Here is a 20,200-nt window from a genome sequence, read left to right as displayed (position 1 = left end):
TACCGATTGTATGCCGAGGACTCGTTTGTCTCAGGTGTTTCAACCACTGAAAAGCATCAATTTAATGCTTTTCAGTGGTCCTTTCTGAGACAATCACGCTCAAAGTCTCCACAATTTATACATAAACTAATCAGAATATTGGGTAGATCAATTATTTTGCCGACAAACCACAAGCTAACACCTGATAGGCTTAAGACCTAAGGTACTTGTGGCTTGAAATTCAGTTCTTAACGATGTATGAAGCCGCAAGAGGGTCACCGGAACTTGAGCCCATGGTCTGGTCTAGTATCCATGAGGGGAAAGAAAAAGAAAAGAAATACACTATTGCCCTAGTTTATCAGGGAGATATGGACTGGGAGTAAAAGAGAAGAACAAGTATAAATGGCATCTTCTATTTGTATAAATTCGATGAAGTGTATTCCTCCTTGAACATGGAGCTATAACCACTGGAAAGAACAATTTTTCTTGCAAAGGAAAGGATAGAATAGGACGTAAACCAAAGAGCGAGCATGGACCCCGTCAGAAGACAAGAAGGGATAAGAGGTGGGGAAGTGAAAAAAATGAGAGATGTGCAATGGAAGCTTTCGTAGCCCAAAAGGTCAGAAACTCTTAACAATGAAGCAAAGCATCGCTTGCTGGTGGTTATAACATGGGAGGGGTGGTTCATAGATTACAGGTACGAAACAAGGCATTTGATTGCATTTGCTGTACTGCACCTAAAGTGGAATTCTTACCAGTTCAGGACACAGGGTTCTGCACATAAAATCTACTTCATGTATAATTGAATATCCATTCCTATCCTAAATAAAACTAGATATTTATTAATTTGATATAATTAAATTAATTAAATTTTAGATTTATTTTTTAGTAATTATGAGTTTAACTCCTCTCAAAACTTGAAAGTTTACATATTATCAATTTTAAAATTATATAATTAATTAAGTTATTCACACATTAACTCGAATATTTAAATTAATTTTTTTTTAAAATAGAAACTCATTACAAAGTCTTATCAAGTGCCATGCTACCCTCTTATTGGTTGTTCATATGGAGAAGATCAAGAAGGTAACATTTATGTTTTTCTAGAACGGTGAAAAGAAAAAAGTTAATTGTGAAACAGGCTAGTATAAATTCCCCCCACGAGCATATTGTGGTCTTCAAAATATGTTGGGAACTTGGCTGGTGCGAAATTGTTCCTGGCAGAATAAAATTCAGAGGACATCAAAGGCATATTGTGTCTTCATCAGAAGAAAAAACAGAGCTCTAGAAAGTCTTAAAATGCCTTTTATTCTAGACAAACAAATTGCTGAGATTCTATTCTAGATGCAAAATGTTTATGGGGTCAAAATGCTAGAAGTTTCAAGGGCTCGAGATCAGACTGAATCCAAGTCAACTACAACAGCGGATGCCACCAATTAGTTGTTCTAAGATATCATGCTAAGATATTTAACTATTTTGCAAACTGCGAGAAGAACAATATAAAAATAAGCCTCAGAAGAAGTTCATATGGCAGCAAATCAAAGTCAAATGAACCTCTGAACTAATATAGAACGCTAGAAGCTTTGACCTATTACATGTAAGACCCACCTCTGTGACAATGAAAGCAGAAACTCCAATATCCTGCGGTAACTTATTGGTGGTCAGAAATTAATCAAGTAAAAAAGAAAACTTCGAAATGGAATTCTTTAGTCTTTATTTGCTCAAAAACAAAATAATGAAATTAATAGAGTTATGAAAAAAATGAAGATACAGAAAATGGAGTATAAACAAGATCTATCCCTGTCGTCATCCCACGGAGACAATAACTGTAAGTTGAGATATGGGCAAATGCTGGCATTTTTTATGAATGTTCAACCAGGTCATCAATAGATGCAACATTCCCCGGTTGAATCCTTGATAGAAGGTTGGAAGAGGAGCAGGCAAGATATCTTGTGAAGGCAATTGCCCATATTACAATGTCAAGAGATCAACAAGTGTGTGCAAGAGAGGGAGTGGATAAAAAAGACTACCTGCAGGCTCAACAGAACTTAGATATGAAAACAGAAAATCTCGTCACATTAACAAGTACAAATGCTGTTTCTTTTTATATCAACATCTAGCTATATATAACTTCTCCAAGGAGATCACAACGAGATAAATACAATTATTGTTAGCTTGTAATGACCAAAGATCATAACTTTAAGCACTCAAGTCTCCCCTTTTGCAATACATACAAGAGTATATGTATACCTTCAACAAAAAGCAAATCAAAATCAAGAACAGAAAATCAGCTACAACAGCAAGATGCATTTTCTACTGAGAAAAATTCGATTATACAATAGCAGAAAAGCTCTAGATCAGCAGCAACCAAGTACTGCAAATATTTGCCCCAGTTTCCATATCCTACATTTCTTTACACAGCATATATATTGCCCCATAAATACAAGAAAATTTCCCTTTCCTTACCCATTTATTTTCAAACCATGCCTCGGAATCATTCTCCATACCTTCACCTGCCAGATCACAAATGGCCCGTCACTCAAAATATTACTCGTGATTAGGCCTTCCCAAAGAATCAAGCCCTTCAGTCCGGCTGCGAACAATCCTGTGAAACACCTCTCTCACTTGTCTTTCCAAGGGATCCAATCCCTCCTTCAAGACCTCACAAACATTTGCCAATTCCATCACTTTTTGCCTCACCTCTCCTTCTTTTTCCTCTGTTAATGGAAACTGAATCCAATCCGTCAATTCGCTCATAACCCTCGTACACTTATCCATCTGGTAAAGCTCTCTCAACAACCCACAAGCATTCCTCCTATCCCTTTTCCGCGACTCCTCCAAGATCCTCTCGTGCAACGACAGGACCGATTGAGCCCACGGGAACTGCCTAGGAATGGAAAAATGCACTTGCAATCCTCTGTCCTGGCACGGAATCGCAGCCACAAGTGCCCACATTACAAAAAGCAAAATCGTGTTCATAGAATAAACAGCCACCGCAATTCCATTAGTGGCCACAACTTCATTTCCTCGTGGCACGACCAAATTATTCCCAATTGCCTGCAGCTGCCTGGCTGCAGACCACGACCGCGACACGCTCCACGACAACGATCTAAAATGCCCAAGATTCCTATGATGCTGATCTCTGGACGAAGCTTGCTGTCTTCCAAAAGACCGATTTCTTTGAGCCAAAGTAGATGCAGTCGAATCCTTCTCGTCCAACATAGAAATTGACAAATCAATCAAAGCTTTTTTAGCACGACGAAACTGACCTTCACCGAACAATCTTTGATCATCCAAAGCACACAAAACAATCTCCAAAAGCTTCTTCCACTCTCTGATCTGCTCAATTCCATCACGAATCGCGTTACAAACATCCAAAGCCTTGACAGTCCGTTCAAAAAACTCCTGAACTAAGCGGTCCAGCGGCGGTCTATTGACCAACGACTTGTTATTGAACAAAATCACTCGAAACTCCTCCTGACAACAGAGGAAAGAATCGAGAAGTTTCCGGATCCAAGCTAAAGAAAGCAAACGATCGGGTCCGACCGATGATAAATCAAGAAATCGGTCGGTAACTTGTTTCTGAAAGGCATCGAGTTCGAGCTCGAGAGTTGATGTAGTTTGAGGAGAGTCCATAGAATGGACCTGGTCGCGTCGGAGACTTAAGATAGAATGTCTAAGTGATGCCGACGAGCTTTTATAGTCGGTGGCAGGCATTATCACATCAAAATTGATTAAAGACGAGAAGTGGAGAGTGATTTCAGAGAGACAGAGGAAGAAGAAGAGGGTCTGCGAGGTTTGATGGCTGTGACTGTGAGAGAAACCCTAGGAGCGAGGGGGTATCATATATAGGGAGAGAAATGGACCGCGTTTCATGTTAGCTGGAATTAGAAAGGTCTAATTAAACGACATGGTTTTCTTAAATAAAAATTAACGTTCTCTCTCAAATTGAGGATTTTATGTTTCACTTTTTTATAATATTCTTTCCTTTTTTAACAAGTCGCTGGTAAAGTTTGGAGATTCTTGCATGAACAACACACGCAGAGGACACGCCTTTGGCTAGTTGGTTACCTTTGCAAGTGTTTTTGCTTTCTTTGTAATGGATTTTGGTCTCCATTCAATTATGTTTTTTAAATATTTTAAATTCCTTAGTTTAAATTAATTTTTTTATATGCTGATGTTATAAATAAATTTTTAAAAAATATTATTTTAATATATTTTCAAACAAAAATATTTTAAAAATCATATTTTTAAACATCTTCTTATTTTATTTTACAGTTTTAATCACAGCTTCAAAAATCATTTGAATACCTTGAACTGAATCGTTTTAACTTATTATATGAAAGATTTTATATGTTATGCAGTTGTGATTTAGATACTAATTTATATTATTAAAGTGGTTATTTTATAAAGTATTTTTATTTAAAAATATATTTAAAAAATATTTTTTTATATTTTTAAATTTATTTTTAATATAATACATACAAAAACATAAAAAAATATTTTTAAATTAAAAAAATAAAAAAACACGTGGCTAGCAGCGGAACAAACCTAGCCTTGGAAAGGAGGAGATGAAGGGTGATGTCTGTCACGTTAATTTTTTTTTTTTCAATTCAGTTTTTATAAAAAGAATAATTAAATTAAAATTATTTTTTAAAACAAATCTAAACTGATTTAATTTTTTAAAATAAAAAATATTTCAAATTAATTTTATTTTATTTTTTTAATTTAACTAATTTTTTTAATTTTAATATAGTTTGGCTTGATATTTTTTTGATTTTGCTCGATTTAAGCTTGATTTGATTTATTTTTTTAATTTTAAATTTATAAAATCAAAATCTAATCTGTTAGTTTAAAAAAAAAAATTAATGAGTTTAATTATATTTTTTTATTGTTTAATTTTTTAATATATCTTTTTAATTTAATTATTTTTTTTGTCTTTTTTCCCTTCAGAAAGGGGGGAGCGTACACGTGGAAGATACAGCTGGGTCTTCGTTGGCGCGTAAGAGTGGAGAGCTAGAGAGAGGGCTTGGTCTACGACTGCATCTAGAAGAGAGTGACTGACGTGTATTTCTGAACTTATAGGACGAGATTACCCCTGCCTGTAAAAGCATGTCAATTGGCTTTTATTTCTTATTAAAAAAAAAAAAAACCCTATCGTTAATCCGTTATAAGCAAGTTTCTTATTCGTTGAAAACTGATTTTAAATAGTTTTAAGCTTAATAGATCCATTTACCTATCATATGGTATGCCAGTGAATTAACATAAAAAATGAAAAAAATAAAGGGACATGATATAGGCTGGACCGGCCTAGAATTAACACACACACACACACACACATATATATATATATATGGGATGGATGGATGTGAAAGATGGTTGGAAAAGGGAGACTTCCATTGAAAAGAAAGAATTAATATATATACAGTAGTGGAGGCGTTGTGTGCTGATAGTAGGAGAAAAGATCACACAGTACTGGTTTGTTTTCGGAGTAGAAATCGTGTTTGATAAAATTTTAAAAATAAAATTTTATTTGAAATTAATTTTTTGGGTTTTTTATGTATTAATGTTAAAAAAATTGTAAAAAATATTTTAAAAAATTATTATTATTATAATAATTAAAGAAACTAGATGGTAAGGTATTGAATTAATGCAAGATTAGCTCCTCCAGAACGAGAATCCCTTGTTTCGTACCTACATTTGATTTGTACTTGTATTCAACGTTTCTGGTGTCGTACCTAGTACAAAATTATTTTATTTGTTATTTTTATGTTTTAAAAATATTTTAAAAAAATATTTTTTTATTTATTTTAAATTAATATATTTTTTATATTTTTAAATTATTTTAATATGTTAATATTAAAATAATTTTTAAAAAATAAAAAAATTATTTTGATGTATTTCGGCATAAATTTTTTTAAAAAAACAACTATAAAAATACTCTTAAATAAAATACATATATAAAAATACATTCTATTATTTTAAATGTAAAATAATGAAAAAAAAAGATATAATGGGTGTTTTTTAAGGATATTAGATGTAGTGTTTGTTTTTATATTTTTAAATATTTGGTTTATTTGGGATACGTTGATGTGAAAATAAATTTAAAAAAATAAAAAAAATATATTTTAAAAATTATTATTATTATAATTTCAAATACTATTTTAATATTATAATTTATTTTTTATTTTTATTTACCTATGTTCAAAGAATTTTTTTTCTTTACAACTAGGATGGAGAGAAAAGATATATTTTGTCAGTTTCTTTTTTGTTTGATTTTTTTTAATTTCAGACTTATAAAATTAAAATCAAATCAAATTGGTTAATTTTTTCAAAATTTTAATCAGTTTTGGTTTTTTCACAATTCTATTTTTTCATTTTTTTTTCCAGTTTTCTCCATTTAATTAGTTTTTAAATTTTTTTACTTATTCTTATCAGACAACATTGTTTTTCTTTTTAAAATATTAAAACAATGATAAATCGAATCGACCTGGACTAATCTTGACTAACCTATTTTTTTTAATTTTTTTTTAACTTTTTTATCTTTTAAATTTGATTATAATTCTTTTGATTATTTTTTTATTTGAAATAATTTATAAAATAAGATTTTTATTTAATTCTATAACACTTCAATTTTTTTATTTGTTAGATTTAATCTTCTTTTTATGAACTTGAAAAAATAAATAAATATTAATTATTTATTTTTCAATTTATTTTTAATGGTATAGTCAAATATTAAAAATTATTTTTTAAATTAAAAAATATTTTATTTTTTAGAAATCTATTTTCTAGAAGAATTTACTTTCCACCCTACGGAGTCTAAATTACACGGGGCAAGAGAATCTCCCTTTCCTTAACAACAAGACCAGCCTGCTTCAGGTGTGGATTGCTGCTTTCTACAGGCATTGAACTGGATGAACATGAACGATGACAAGGTGAGCATCGCAGTGTGATTTTCCGAGATAGAGAACGAGTTAATTAATACGACTTAATTCTCTATTCCGTTTTTTTTAGTAACTCTTCTAATTTTGCACGTCAAGGGAAATATACGAGTCTTTCTCAACTGATTAATTTTAGCTTATCAACTTGATCGGTATGATTGAATTGGAAAGTTCATCCATTACACAACAAGAAAGAAACAAAAAAAATTCTTCATTTTATTTCTTAGAACAAGAACAATGAAAAATAAAAATTTAAATAGTTCATATTTTTACCTGCCTTGATGACATTTTTTTTTTATGTGCAGGCATTTTGATTTTGCACGGGTTTCAAAACTTAAATTGTATATTTTTATGGTTCTATTTAGTATTGTGGTAATGTTTATTTTTCAAATTATTTTTTATTTAAAATATATCAAAATAATATTTTTAAAATTATTTTTAATAGGAATATATTAAAATAATTTAAAAATACTAAAAAAATAATTTTTTATAAAAACACTTCCAAATTGCAAAAACAAACTCATCATAAATCCAGTGCAGCTGTAGAATTATTTTAATTTTGCTTATGTGAAAGAAAAATAAATTTTGATTTGCCTTTCTTTTGGAGGTTTCTAATTATTTGAGTAGGTGAACTGTTATTGTCAATAAAGTTCTGAATACATCTTCACCGTACAAAAAAGTTTTTAACCAGCGGAGAAATTTGACTGGTAGATTAAAGTCCTCTCCCTGTATGAACGCACACATAAGGCTGCATTTGTCTTGTAGAATATTTATTCATCGTAGTGATAAGCCAATAAATACATTTCTTTTGAACCACAACTAATAATGCATGCTAAAATGTGTACAAATAGTTTTTTCCTCCGATTTCTGTGCCGTTCTACAAATTGTATTCATCACAGGCCGCATGCCTACGTTGTGGAGTATAGTACTCTAATGACTCATCCTCTTGTTACTAATTATTTTGGATATTTTTTAAAATTGTCATAGTAAATATAAAAAATTAAAAAAATAATATGATTATTTTTTAAAATATAATTTTTTTTAAAAAAAATTGATAATTCATTGGACCGAATGTTATGATGAATGATAATAATGGTGTTGATGATAAAATTATACCTTGTGTTTCTAAATTTGAACTTGTTTTTAGGTTTAATTTTGTTAATTTTAATGATTTAGTACTTAATTATAAACATATCTTTAATATGAAGTTCGAGATTGAATAAACATTTGATAATAAAATAAATTGGTTAATACAATTAAATAATGACATATTACACATGTTATAGAAGGGTCAGGAGGTTGCATTTTATCTTCGTAATACTGACAAAGAAAGTGAAGTTCATGTAGATGCATCCCAATCATAGTTTTAAGACCCGACCCGGTCCAAGGCACGGGTTTTAGGTTTTGACCGGATCGGCCGGGTCAAATTTTATTTTTTAAAAAAAATAAAAATGACGTCGTTTTAACAAAAAAAATAAAAAAAGTCAACGAGTTTGCAGTCGGTTCTTGACCGGGTCAACTAGGTCGCCGGGTCACACCAGGTTTTTCCTTCCCCTATTTTTTCTTCAACTCGGCCCCGTTCCAACCTGGGTCGGCTAGGTCCCGGGTCAACCTGTCAAGCCGAGCCGGGTTTCAAAACTCTGATCCCAGTAGTTAAATGTTTGTTGCACTAGACTTAATATTTTTTAAGAGAGGTTAATTATTGATGATATTATGATAAAGAACAAGGCCACTTAAGTAAATACAAGAGCTAGATCTAGTTATGCTATTGTTGAGCCCAAATCATCTATTAGACAATATAAATATATATAGATAGATGAGTTATATTTATATATTTTTAGGGGTTACTTGAAAATTATACTATTGAATTATTTTTTATTTATTTTACATATATATATATATTTTTGTTTTGTATTTTTAGGGTTAGTTGTGATTATAAAATGTGAGAATTTGTTGAGTTTTGCTAAACTTTGTTGATTGGGGGTTATTATGTGTTTTTGCAAGTTTTTTAAAACGGAACAAAATTTTGAGTATAGTTTCTATACAAGGGAAGATCTGTCCAAGTTTTGTTAAAATTATAAAAATTTCAACTCTTTAAAATTATAAAGTAAATTAAATTTTCAATTAACAAAAATATGATTTTATAAACCTTTTCAGGCTCATATCATAAATTTTTTCTAAAATTGGACAGTAGTTAAAATGGTCCGACTATTTTGGATAATTTTCTACTGTTTTTTAAAATATCTAGTTGTTTTTCAAAATGGTGTACTAATTGATATCATGGTTTTCAACTACATTATGTTGGGTTTCAAGTATTCTGAGTAGCTGATTATATATATGAAAGTTGGGAAATTTAGAAATTTAGGTGAAATCTTATGAAATTATTTGTTAAATTGATGTTATTAAGCTTAATCTTATAAATTTATATTATAAGCATGTTTAAGAAAACTGATGCGCATGTTATATAAGTAAGGAAAAAACATATTAAAATAGTATTTACGAGAGATAATTAAGGTGCGTTTATGACACAAAATTTATAATTTCACCTTAATAAGGTTACAATACTTCCTATATTACATACATATGCATACGAATCTTTCCTAAATATTTTTTGGATAAATATAAAAACTCTTTCAACTTGAAAGGCTAGGTAGCTCGATAACTCTTTATAAAAAAAATTGAGATCCTTTAGAGATTTAGAGATTAATACTTGTAATACATATAGAATCATAAAAATCATAGTAAACATCTGCATCTTTATAAATACTATTATTTATCAAACTATATGAATAAAACCAATATAATTAACCTTTAGTATACAAAATAACTTTATGTTAGTTTTCAATTTAATATATTTTCACTAACCACTGATGAATCCTCTCCCTTTATTATTATTTTTATTCATAAAAGCTCTTAAATGAAAATAAATGCATTTTAAAGTTTGAGTTATTACAATTAAGTCTAGGGATTCATTACTTTATTTAATTGTTTGAAAAAAAAATTATAAATTTTGATTCTACACATATTTCACATTTATGATTTCTCTCCAAAATCATTATTAATAATAACTCGTGGTTTATTAAACTTTGTATAAATTATATTTTACATTATCTAACCTGTTATGCCACATATCACAAAACTCCAAAAAATAAAAAAATAAAAGGTAATTTTATTGTTATTCTCATCAATGATTATAATAGTCATTACATTCATTTTAAAGAGATCATCTCATCAAAGAGACACTATTTTCCTACAAATATACCACTCGCAATGAGTATAAATTTATCAATCTTAAAACCATTTTAAAATTATTTTTGCTTAACAATAAGTCAAACATTACGTTATTTTTAATGTTAGTAACATGCAATATATTATTGGGGGTATTGGGGGTAAGAAGCTTTTTAGATGATCTTTTTAGTATGATCTTTTCAACACCTAGTATTTTAGAGGTTAATTAGTTCGTCACATATGAATTTTCTCCATCCACTTCTTTGTAAGTGGAAAACATCCTTTTATCGACACATATATGTCTTTTAGCACCTATATCAACTCATGATTACTTAGGAGTGTTGATCAAGTTGACTTTATAAACAACAAAAGACATGTTTATTTTTTAAATTTAATTAGATACCATTTAGTAATGCAAATGCACCTATGGTGAAGGCAAGTCATAATTAAAATGTGTTTGGTTATGTTTCAAACATGGGTTGAATTTGGTGGGACCCACCATCACTTGTGGCTGAACCTATGGTCTACAAAAAATTAAAAAAATGCAGCTGCTAACAAGCAGCAGCCTCATTTCCATCATCCACTAACAGGCTCAGAGAAAAAAAGCAGTTGGATAATAAATATCACTCTCCCAGCCACATCGATTCAAACGTTCTCTCTTTTATTGTCAAAAATTGAATTGCACTCGATTCTTCTCACCTAGCAGATCCCTCATCCGTCACACATAAAAATTTAAGACCACAATCGAGGCAAAAAGTTCTCTCCTCTACTATAAAAAATAATTATGTGTCTTCTCTGAAGAAGGAAGATGGTTTTGGAGCTTGTATTGGGAAATGGGGAAAAAGTTTGCTCCTTTAACTGAGGTAGTAAAAGAGATTAATTTAATACTTCTACAGAGCAAAATTTTCATATTTATTCTTTTTTAAAAAATGGACTATAGCATAGGAAAAATAGAACACAGTTATGAATCAATAAGAACTCATACCATGGTTGAAATATGAAAATTCACTAGATTCATTTTTCCATTTCATTGTTGTGTATTTTATCTATTGAATGTCTAGTAACACAGATTTTCTTGTTTACATTTGGCAAAATTCATGAGTATAGTTTTTGGTTTTTATGGGAGAGCTCTGATATTTTATTTTAATTTTACAAGAAACATTTTGGTTTGATCATTGTTAGCTTTTTTCCTCCATTGACTAGGTGGGTCTGAGCTAAAGACTTCTTTAAGGGAGAGGGGTCTTACATGCCACCCGATAATTCTTGTTGAGTTGGTGCGTCTTAGGAAAATGAGCAAACCATTTTATTCTCTAATAGATAGCAAATATAATTCTGCTTTTGCATTTCTGTCTCCCCATTATTCTTCCAATTTTTCCTTAAGGGATTAAAGTGTAGATTCTATTAGTTAGGTATTCAATAGAAATCTACAAAAAGAAGATTTAAAATTAATTTTTTTCCTGAAAATAAAAAATTTCAACATTTTGGGAATGCAATTACCAAACACATTAAATTGCTTTTTGTTTAACCTTAATTTCAACAATAATTTTAACCAAACATATATTTTTTCAAACCAACCTCAAGTAAAAAATACTTTTTATAAAATGATTTTTTTAAAAAACTATAACCACAACAGCAACCTCAATACCAAACTCATCTAAGGTGATTAACCTCGATGACATTAGCTTGAGAAATATTTTTCTTAGGGTTTTCAAATTGATCTTTATTTCTGCCATATTTAGCCAAATACATAATCTTGTTATAGATAAAGGTTGTTATTGAACTTTTTAGCAATTCCTTTCCCTTTCATAATAAGCATTTACTTTTGATTTTTATTGTGAGACTTTACCATTTGTTCCATAAAATTTGCTTTCGGGGCACTAGAAAAGCTGGCTCTTGTTTTGGATAATTTATTATTCTTTTTTATCCTCAACTTTAAAATGAGATTTTCAATTCGTATCTTATTGTGCTTATGATTAATATAGTTTTTAAAGTCTTTCTAAATGGTGATAATTTTTCAATAATTATAGTTACTTAGAATGACTCACTTAGAATCATACTTTTAGTATGTATCATACAAGATGAGTTTAAAATCTTGAATCGGGCTCATTATGATTCTTGAATCAACCACATTAAAATCTAAAAATTTAATAAATATGAATTTCTTCATATTGATATCTTCAACTTTGTACTTTTTGTCTAAACATTCTTGTAATTTTTTTTCTTTTGTATTCTTGATTGAACTATACACGTAAAAGTACTTTTTATAAAATAGTTTTTTTAAAAAACTATAACCACAACAACAACCTCAATACCAAACTCATCTGAGGTGATTAACCTCGATGACATTAGCTTGGGAAATATTTTTCTTAGGGTTTTCAAATTGATCTTTATTTCTGCCATATTTAGCCAAATACATAATCTTGTTATAGATAAAGGTTGTTATTGAACTTTTTAGCAATTCCTTTCCCTTTCATAATAAGCATTTACTTTTGATTTTTATTGTGAGACTTTACCATTTGTTCCATAAAATTTGCTTTCGGGGCACTAGAAAAGCTGGCTCTTGTTTTGGATAATTTATTATTCTTTTTTATCCTCAACTTTAAAATGAGATTTTCAATTCGTATCTTATTGTGCTTATGATTAATATAGTTTTTAAAGTCTTTCTAAATGGTGATAATTTTTCAATAATTATAGTTACTTAGAATGACTCACTTAGAATCATACAAGATGAGTTTAAAATCTTGAACTAGGCTCATTATGATTCTTGAATTAACCACATTGAAATCTAAAAATTTAATAAATATGAATTTCTTCATATTGATATCTTCAACTTTGTACTTTTTGTCTAAACATTCTTATATTTTGTTTTTGTATTCTTGATTGAACTATACACATCATAAAGTGTATTATCTAACTCATTTAAGATGTAGTTCTTATGTGTGAAGTTAGTATGATTTCATGTATCTACAACTACCATGATGATAGAGTCAAATTTATTTTCTGATGATTTTAGTATTTTTTTTCAATCAAGAACTTTGTCAAATACAAGGTGGTTAGATAAAATAATATATTTTGCTACTATCTTTTAAAGTTTAATTCATTAAACTTTTTAGATTTCTCAATATGCATCAAAGAAAGTAATGATGGAATTATCACTACTGAAATAGTACTTGTTGAAGCAAGAGTGGTTGATACAACCAAATCTTAAGTAGAACTAAAAGATATGATACAATCTATACAAAAAAAAGTTAATAATATTTATAAATAAATATTTTGGCTCCACAAAAACAAGTAATAAAAAAACTATAATGAAGCAACTTAATAAATTAAAATATTTAAACTATCCGAGATAATATCAACATATATACCCTTTCTTTAGTTAAGAAGATGAGCTCTATTTTTTTTATTGTGACATATTTAATTATCACTATTTCATATGCAAATTCTACCATATACAACATTAATATTGTATAAATAATATTTTTATTAAATAAATTTCCAGAAAAGATTGAAGCGGTTACAAATAATCTAATTTAAAACTTAATCTTTCAATGCAAAGTTTTTTGGACCATATCTATTCACCACACTGATCTTTTATGCACATGAACAATAAGGTATATGAGAACAATAATCAACTACATAATTGTCAAAATATGAAAAAAAAAATTATAACATAAATTATAACTTTTAAAATAAAGTTATATAACAAACTTCTAAAATTAAAAAAAAAAGAGGAAAAAACCTAACAAATTTAAAGAATATATATTAAAACATATAGAATTAAAATTAAAATTATATGCGATAATATAAAATATTAAAAAAAAATTATAACTTAAATCTTAAAGATGCTAAAAGCTTCTTTCCCAAGTAATTTGTATTGTTGTTGTTGTTATTATTATTATTATTATTATTATTATTATTTTCTACAAGATTAACTAAACAAAGTCTAATATAAAAAATAAAATGAGAAAAAATGTGTAAAAATATATATAAAAAAAACATGTTAGAAACTCTAAATTCACCTTTTTTATAGTGATTTTTCAAGTTAAAATATTGAAAAATTAATTTTTATTATTAATAATTTCTGATTAAATATCATAAATTAAGAATTAAATTAAAAAACACTAAGATTTTTTGGTTAAAAAACTAAGAATTTTTTTAAATTAACTTATGACAAACATATAATTTATTTAAATCACATTAATTAAATAAATCTTCAGTACTTTATTGACGCTTGAGTAATTCACAAGTGCATAAGATAAACACCAAATAAAATTACATACATGAAAAACGCCTATGTGTGTGCGTGGCAACAAATAAACCGTCAGCATCGGACCTGTCGTCTGATGGCAGCCGAAGCTGTGACCCCCTTATATTTTATTGTTGGGGCCATCAAGTTGAGGTCCATAAAATAAAAGGGCCCATACGTGTCTTTCGCTCCCATCATCATGCGGATGACGTGTAGTGAAAAGAACAGAGTAGCCTCTCTCTGCACGTCTCTTGATAAATTTATTCAACAAGATCAGGGATATGTCCTTAGCGTAAGATACAAGGACCAACATTTATTATTGACATCCCAAATAAATTGCTGATATCAGTCTCTTCTAGCACATGTTGGTAATGATCACAGTATGAAACTCGAGGAGCCAGATTTTATCTCCTGTAGCCGCCGTTGTTTCTTAAAGTTTTTTTATTTATAAATATATTAAAATATTATTTTTTAAATATTATTCTCAGATTATTGCGTTAAAAAGATTTAAAAAATTAATTTATTTAAATACCACCTGGAAAAACAATTTAATACCGATGTGACTCTTTCTTTGTCCCCAAGATTGTAAAACTAGAAATATCCCGACACGTTAGATTTAAATGTCCCATCAATGATTCGGAAGGTCGGTATCGTCTCGACATAAAATAAGAGGCGCACATACGAGACGGGTTATTAATTTTTTTTATTTACGTGCGGTGTCCGGGTCAGCTTGCACGCACTACAATTAATCTCCACAGCTCATTGAATATCCTGCCAACCCACTAGACATGTAAGGTACCGCAGGGATGACAGACATACACGCTAGGGCTTGAATCCAGGTGCAGTGGAAGGAGACAAGCCCCTTCCACCGCTAGGCCAAGCCCTAGTTTACACGGGTTATTAATTATTGAGGATAGATGTTGTGGATGTCTGTATTTATGTTTTAAAAATATTTTTTATTTTATTTTAATATATTTTTAATTAAAAATTATTTTAAAAAACAACAATTAATTGACCATCTTAAACGATAACTCGGCAGTCTACATACATTAGAGTTAATTTTTTTAAAAAATAATTTTTAATATTTAGTTATGCTATAAAAAATAAATTAAAAAATAATTTATTAATAATTTATTTTTTTAAGTGTATTAAAATAATAAGGAACAAATTTTACAAATTAAATAGTTGAATGAGAATGAAATTGAAAAAAAATATAATTTCATAAATCATTTTAAATAAAATAAATAATAATCAAAATAATAGAGATCAAATCTGAAAAATTAAAAAAATAAAAGATAAAAAAATTAAAATAATAATAATCAACATTTCGTAAATTATTTCAAATAAAATAAGTAATAATAAAAAAAATAAGAATCAAATTTGATAGATAAAAATTTTTAATAAAAAAATAATAAGGAAAAAGCAAATAGCAATTATAAAAATAAGGATAAAAATTAATATAAAAATTAAATTTTAAGAGATGAAATTGAAAAATAAATATTCAAAACAAAATATATAAATAAATTAAAAGTTTAAAGATCAAATTTGATATAATTAATAAATAATGATATTTCTAAAATTTTTATAACTTTTAGAAAGTGTTTTTTATCCAAATTTTTCAGAAAAACACTTTTCTAAAAACCAAACTAAATTTTTTTTTAACTGAAAAATGTTTTTTGTTGACCAACTTTTCTAACAGCAAACAAACATAAGAAAGTTTGGAAAGTGATTTTCCGGAAATTACTTTTTAAAAAACAATCATAGTAAATAAAAATACTTTTCTGAAAATTAAGGTAAATTTTTTTTATTAAAAAATATTTTTTATTGACTAGAAAATATTTTTTATTGATTAAAAAATATTATTTTATTAATTAATAAATAAATAAATAAATTTAAAAAATAAATTTTCAGTATTTTTAAAAAACAAGATTGATCCTTAAAAAACCCACAAGGATTGCAGCCCACGAGAAGATAAAAGAGGTCCAGTGGTCCACCATACCTAGCCGGAAGGCTCTATCACACTGTGCACTGTCAGAAATGTTCAACGCCATGGATAGATTGATGCTTTGACAAGAAAACACATGGGAAAAAAGAGAGGCTTAGAATTCAGATACAAAAAATACGTTGAATATTTATTAGTTATGGATTTGCTATCTTGAGGAGAAGGCATGAGGCGGCAACGATAATTGACTTGCAGCCTCCGTTCCATCTCTATCTCAGGAATTTGGTTTTCGCCTTCTTCTCATTTGCTTCAATTTTTAAGAGACAATAAAGCCATTAATCTCGCAGGTTACAATAAATTTATCTCTATCTCAACTAAAAAACAAAAATATAAATATAAAATTATATAAAAAAAAATTTTAAAAAAGGAAAATTTACAAAATTTAGTCAAAAGCAGGCACAAAATTTTTAAAATCTAAAAATTTAATGGTTATATACAACACAAGGACTACAATAAAAAAACAATATCTAAGAATTCCTATAAAAATTTAAATATTATCTAATTATTAGATAAAAAATTATAATTCTTATTAATTGTTATTCTGACCTAACATGATCAAATTTCCTCTTGAATATTAATAAGGACATCAGTCCTGGTAGTCCATAGATATATTTACCCGATCATCCTTATTCTTGTAATATGTTTGAGATATATTTTTATTTAATTATAATATATTTCAACACCATATATTATTACAAGCTTGACTACTTCAATAATTTTGTTCAATGTTTTTTAATTTAATTCAGTTCGTTGAAGATTTAAAGAATGAAAAAAAATCAATTCAAACTAAATAAAAAAATCCAACTAACAAAACTCATTATTAAATCAAAATCTGTAAAAAATAACTCAATTAAATAATAATCAATTCAAATTCAAATTATTTGATTTTAACAATCATAATCATAAAATATAGAACCAAACAAAACCAAACTTAGCAATTTAATTATTTTATTCGGTCCAATTGAATTGAATTAAATCGTTTAACCTTTGGTGATAGGAGCTGATCATATATTTGTAACTTCTCGAAGAAGTCAATTGGTGCCTTGACTGGAGGATCAACGACTGCTTGACATAACTGCTAATAAGGATTGCTGCTTAAAAATCCTGATGCCTAAGCAGCAGCGTCCAATCCGAAAGATGAGAACATATCTGAACAACCTCTGAGGATATCCATTTTCAAGGATCTACCACCATGCTTATTCACTCCCTTTTTCAGGGTCTGCTATCATGTTTATTTCACTCTTTTTTTCAGCCAAGAAGATGCTACCAGAAGCACACCAACCGCCCATTACATCCTTGTTGGAGCACTGCAACAAGGATTGGCAAGTAAAAGAGTGAGATGGCTCGCTCATCCCATAATAAAACAGCATCAATGTTGTTGTGTTAGCTAACTAGAAAGGCAGCTTAGTTCAATGCAAGCCCAGCTCACAACGGCAAGGCTGGAATTACTTGGCTTGAGGCAGAAGACAATAAAGTTTATGAAAGTTGCCATCTGCTCAGGCCACACCATTTCAATAACTTGAGAAGTGCCAAATAATAACATTAGAGAAGCAAGACTTTCCAGAAACTTGTTATATCACACTGCTTTGATGGAACTACAAAATGGGCTGTGAGTTTTTGGTACAAGTTAAAGAGTTACCACACTCCTATTTTCTTCATGTGGGCATTTGGCAGCCTCATGGATCCAGTCTCATTTTCTGGGTCTATACTTCAAAGCTTTCTATCTACCATTTTCTATACCTGAAAGGTTTCTGAGAAAGCCTTTAGATTTCTCTACTTAAAGAAGTTTGGTCATAAGCAAGGAAAATTAAACATTTACCGTTTCACATTCTAGCAGTTTACAGATGATCAAACAAGGCGTTTATCTAGAACATATTCAGAAAGCAGGGAGAGTTTTGGTGTTTCAGCATCGTAACTTGCTGCGTGTTTCTGTGTTCAGGAGATTCCCCGTCCTCTTTGTACATTTTCTCCTTATTCTAACACAATTTCCTTCTCTATGCGCTACAAGAACATATATTTGGCAGTTTATAAATATCTTTCTTTCCATATGGCAACAAAGCAAAAGCAATTATAGTTTCAGTTGTATTTTGTTTTGTCGTCTTTCAAAGAGAGTGAAAAATGGCCCCAATTGAACAAGTGGGGATGGCCAAAAGACAACAGGGGGAAGCAGAAATTTTTTAAGGCAACTGAAATGGAAACTTAATATAGCGCTAGTCGATCTGGAACAAAAAGAATGCTGAACAAGAAAAGCAGTAAAACACAAGGAGATTAGCTCTCGTAGCTTCAAAAGCAATCACCTCATAATCAGCCCCTTGGATACAAATGTAATCGGGGTCAAGCAATGAGAGTGCAAGTCCGGTTATCTGCAGTTGTAGCAAAAGCAAAACAATTTAGGATGAAGCATTAAAACCAAGAAGACATGGAGCTTCAGAATAAAAATTGTAAATGCTAGCATATGTGGCCAGAAAACCCCGCTCTTAGAGCATCTGTAATAGAGAAGCTAAATGGATAGTTAAAAATAAAAAATTAATATTTTAATTTTTTTAGTTTGTTTTTCATATTTAAAGGGGAAAGTCAAATAAAATACTAAAATGTTTTTTTTTCTTTTATAAAAGCTATGGAAGATATTATTATGAAAAAATAAATTAATAAAATAGTATTTTGAATAATATAAATATAGCTTTTTTTACTGTGTATATTCCAAGAAAAAAAAACCATTTGAAAAGCCACTTTTATTAGAATGGAATAAGTAAGTGTTTTATTTTTTAAATGATTTTAATGTTATTTTTTTCCACATGACTAGATTTAATTGACTTATTTTTTTGTTGCCCTACATTGTTAGTTTTGACTCTTTTGAGAGATATATAGGAATAACATTAGTTAAAAATTAAAGGCATTTTAGCATTTTGTTTGGCTCTTTATTTAAAGAATGAGAGCAACTCCAATCTACGAGTTAAATGAGAAGACAAATGTACTTTAGCTTTTATTCTCACTTTTTACATTCCAACGAAGTACCTAAATAAATAGCCATTTTATCTATTTGTTTACCTAAGAGTCATTTCTACATGGTCAAAATAATAATTGTTGGCCAACTGCTATTTTTATAGTCGCTGGCCAATAATTCTTTTTTTTTTTCTTTAAATATAGAAGAAATTTTCTTTAAATGCATGAAGAAAAAACTTGTAATTTTAAAATTTTGTATTGTGCTTCACCTTTCACTCAAATTTAGAAAAACAAGAATCAATTATTCTTCGATTAATTATTAACATCGGTTGTATTAATTAGCTGAAATTAAAAGGTATGCTTGTTTAAAATCTTTTTCTATTTTCTCTTTTATATCTCTTGATTTTTTAGATCTTTTGTTGTTAATTTAATGTTTTTGTGCTGAATTTGAATTTACTTTTAAAAAATTAAATTTTTAACAATAACATATAAAACTTAAAATTAAAAATATTCATATAAATAAATTTTAAATTTAATTTTAAATAATATCTTTTAACTTTCATATTACTTCATTAATTTTATATTACTTTTATAAATTACTCATATTAATTATATAATTAATAACATCATAATTATATTATATATATAATATCTAAATTAGTTATATAATTATATTAAAACTAATTTAACATGAAATATATTAAAATATAAATGACTTTTCTAAATAGTTTTTTACCATTGTAATGCACATAATCAAAAAAGCAAATATTTACACTATTCAAAAAGCTAATTTTTCCATTTGGCTCTTCAATATAGCATTTTCCATTGGAAATGCTCTAAAAAACAAGTAAAAAAAAG

General features: G+C 28.6%; 1 protein-coding gene and 1 long non-coding RNA gene across 2 annotated transcripts; both read right to left on the bottom strand.

The window, feature by feature from the left end:
• Positions 1-2,080: 2,080 nt before the first annotated feature.
• Positions 2,081-3,878, bottom strand: LOC105139479 (UPF0496 protein 1-like). The gene has a single exon (XM_011045923.1). The coding sequence runs from the start codon at positions 3,694-3,696 to the stop codon at positions 2,527-2,529; it is 1,170 nt and encodes a 389-aa protein (XP_011044225.1). The 5' UTR covers positions 3,697-3,878; the 3' UTR covers positions 2,081-2,526.
• A 13,539-nt stretch (positions 3,879-17,417) lies between these two features.
• Positions 17,418-18,863, bottom strand: LOC105139478 (uncharacterized). Its single transcript, XR_844989.1, has 2 exons — positions 18,697-18,863; positions 17,418-17,706 (listed from the first exon to the last, which is right to left on the bottom strand). It is a non-coding gene; the product is annotated as an uncharacterized LOC105139478 (long non-coding RNA).
• Positions 18,864-20,200: the final 1,337 nt, after the last annotated feature.

The sequence above is a fragment of the Populus euphratica genome, unplaced genomic scaffold, assembly GCF_000495115.2.
Source record: "Populus euphratica unplaced genomic scaffold, PopEup_1.0 scaffold202.1, whole genome shotgun sequence".
Taxonomy (NCBI): domain Eukaryota; kingdom Viridiplantae; phylum Streptophyta; class Magnoliopsida; order Malpighiales; family Salicaceae; genus Populus; species Populus euphratica.
The sequence above is the reverse complement of the archived record's forward strand: the minus strand, read 5'-3'. Positions and strand labels throughout refer to the sequence as shown.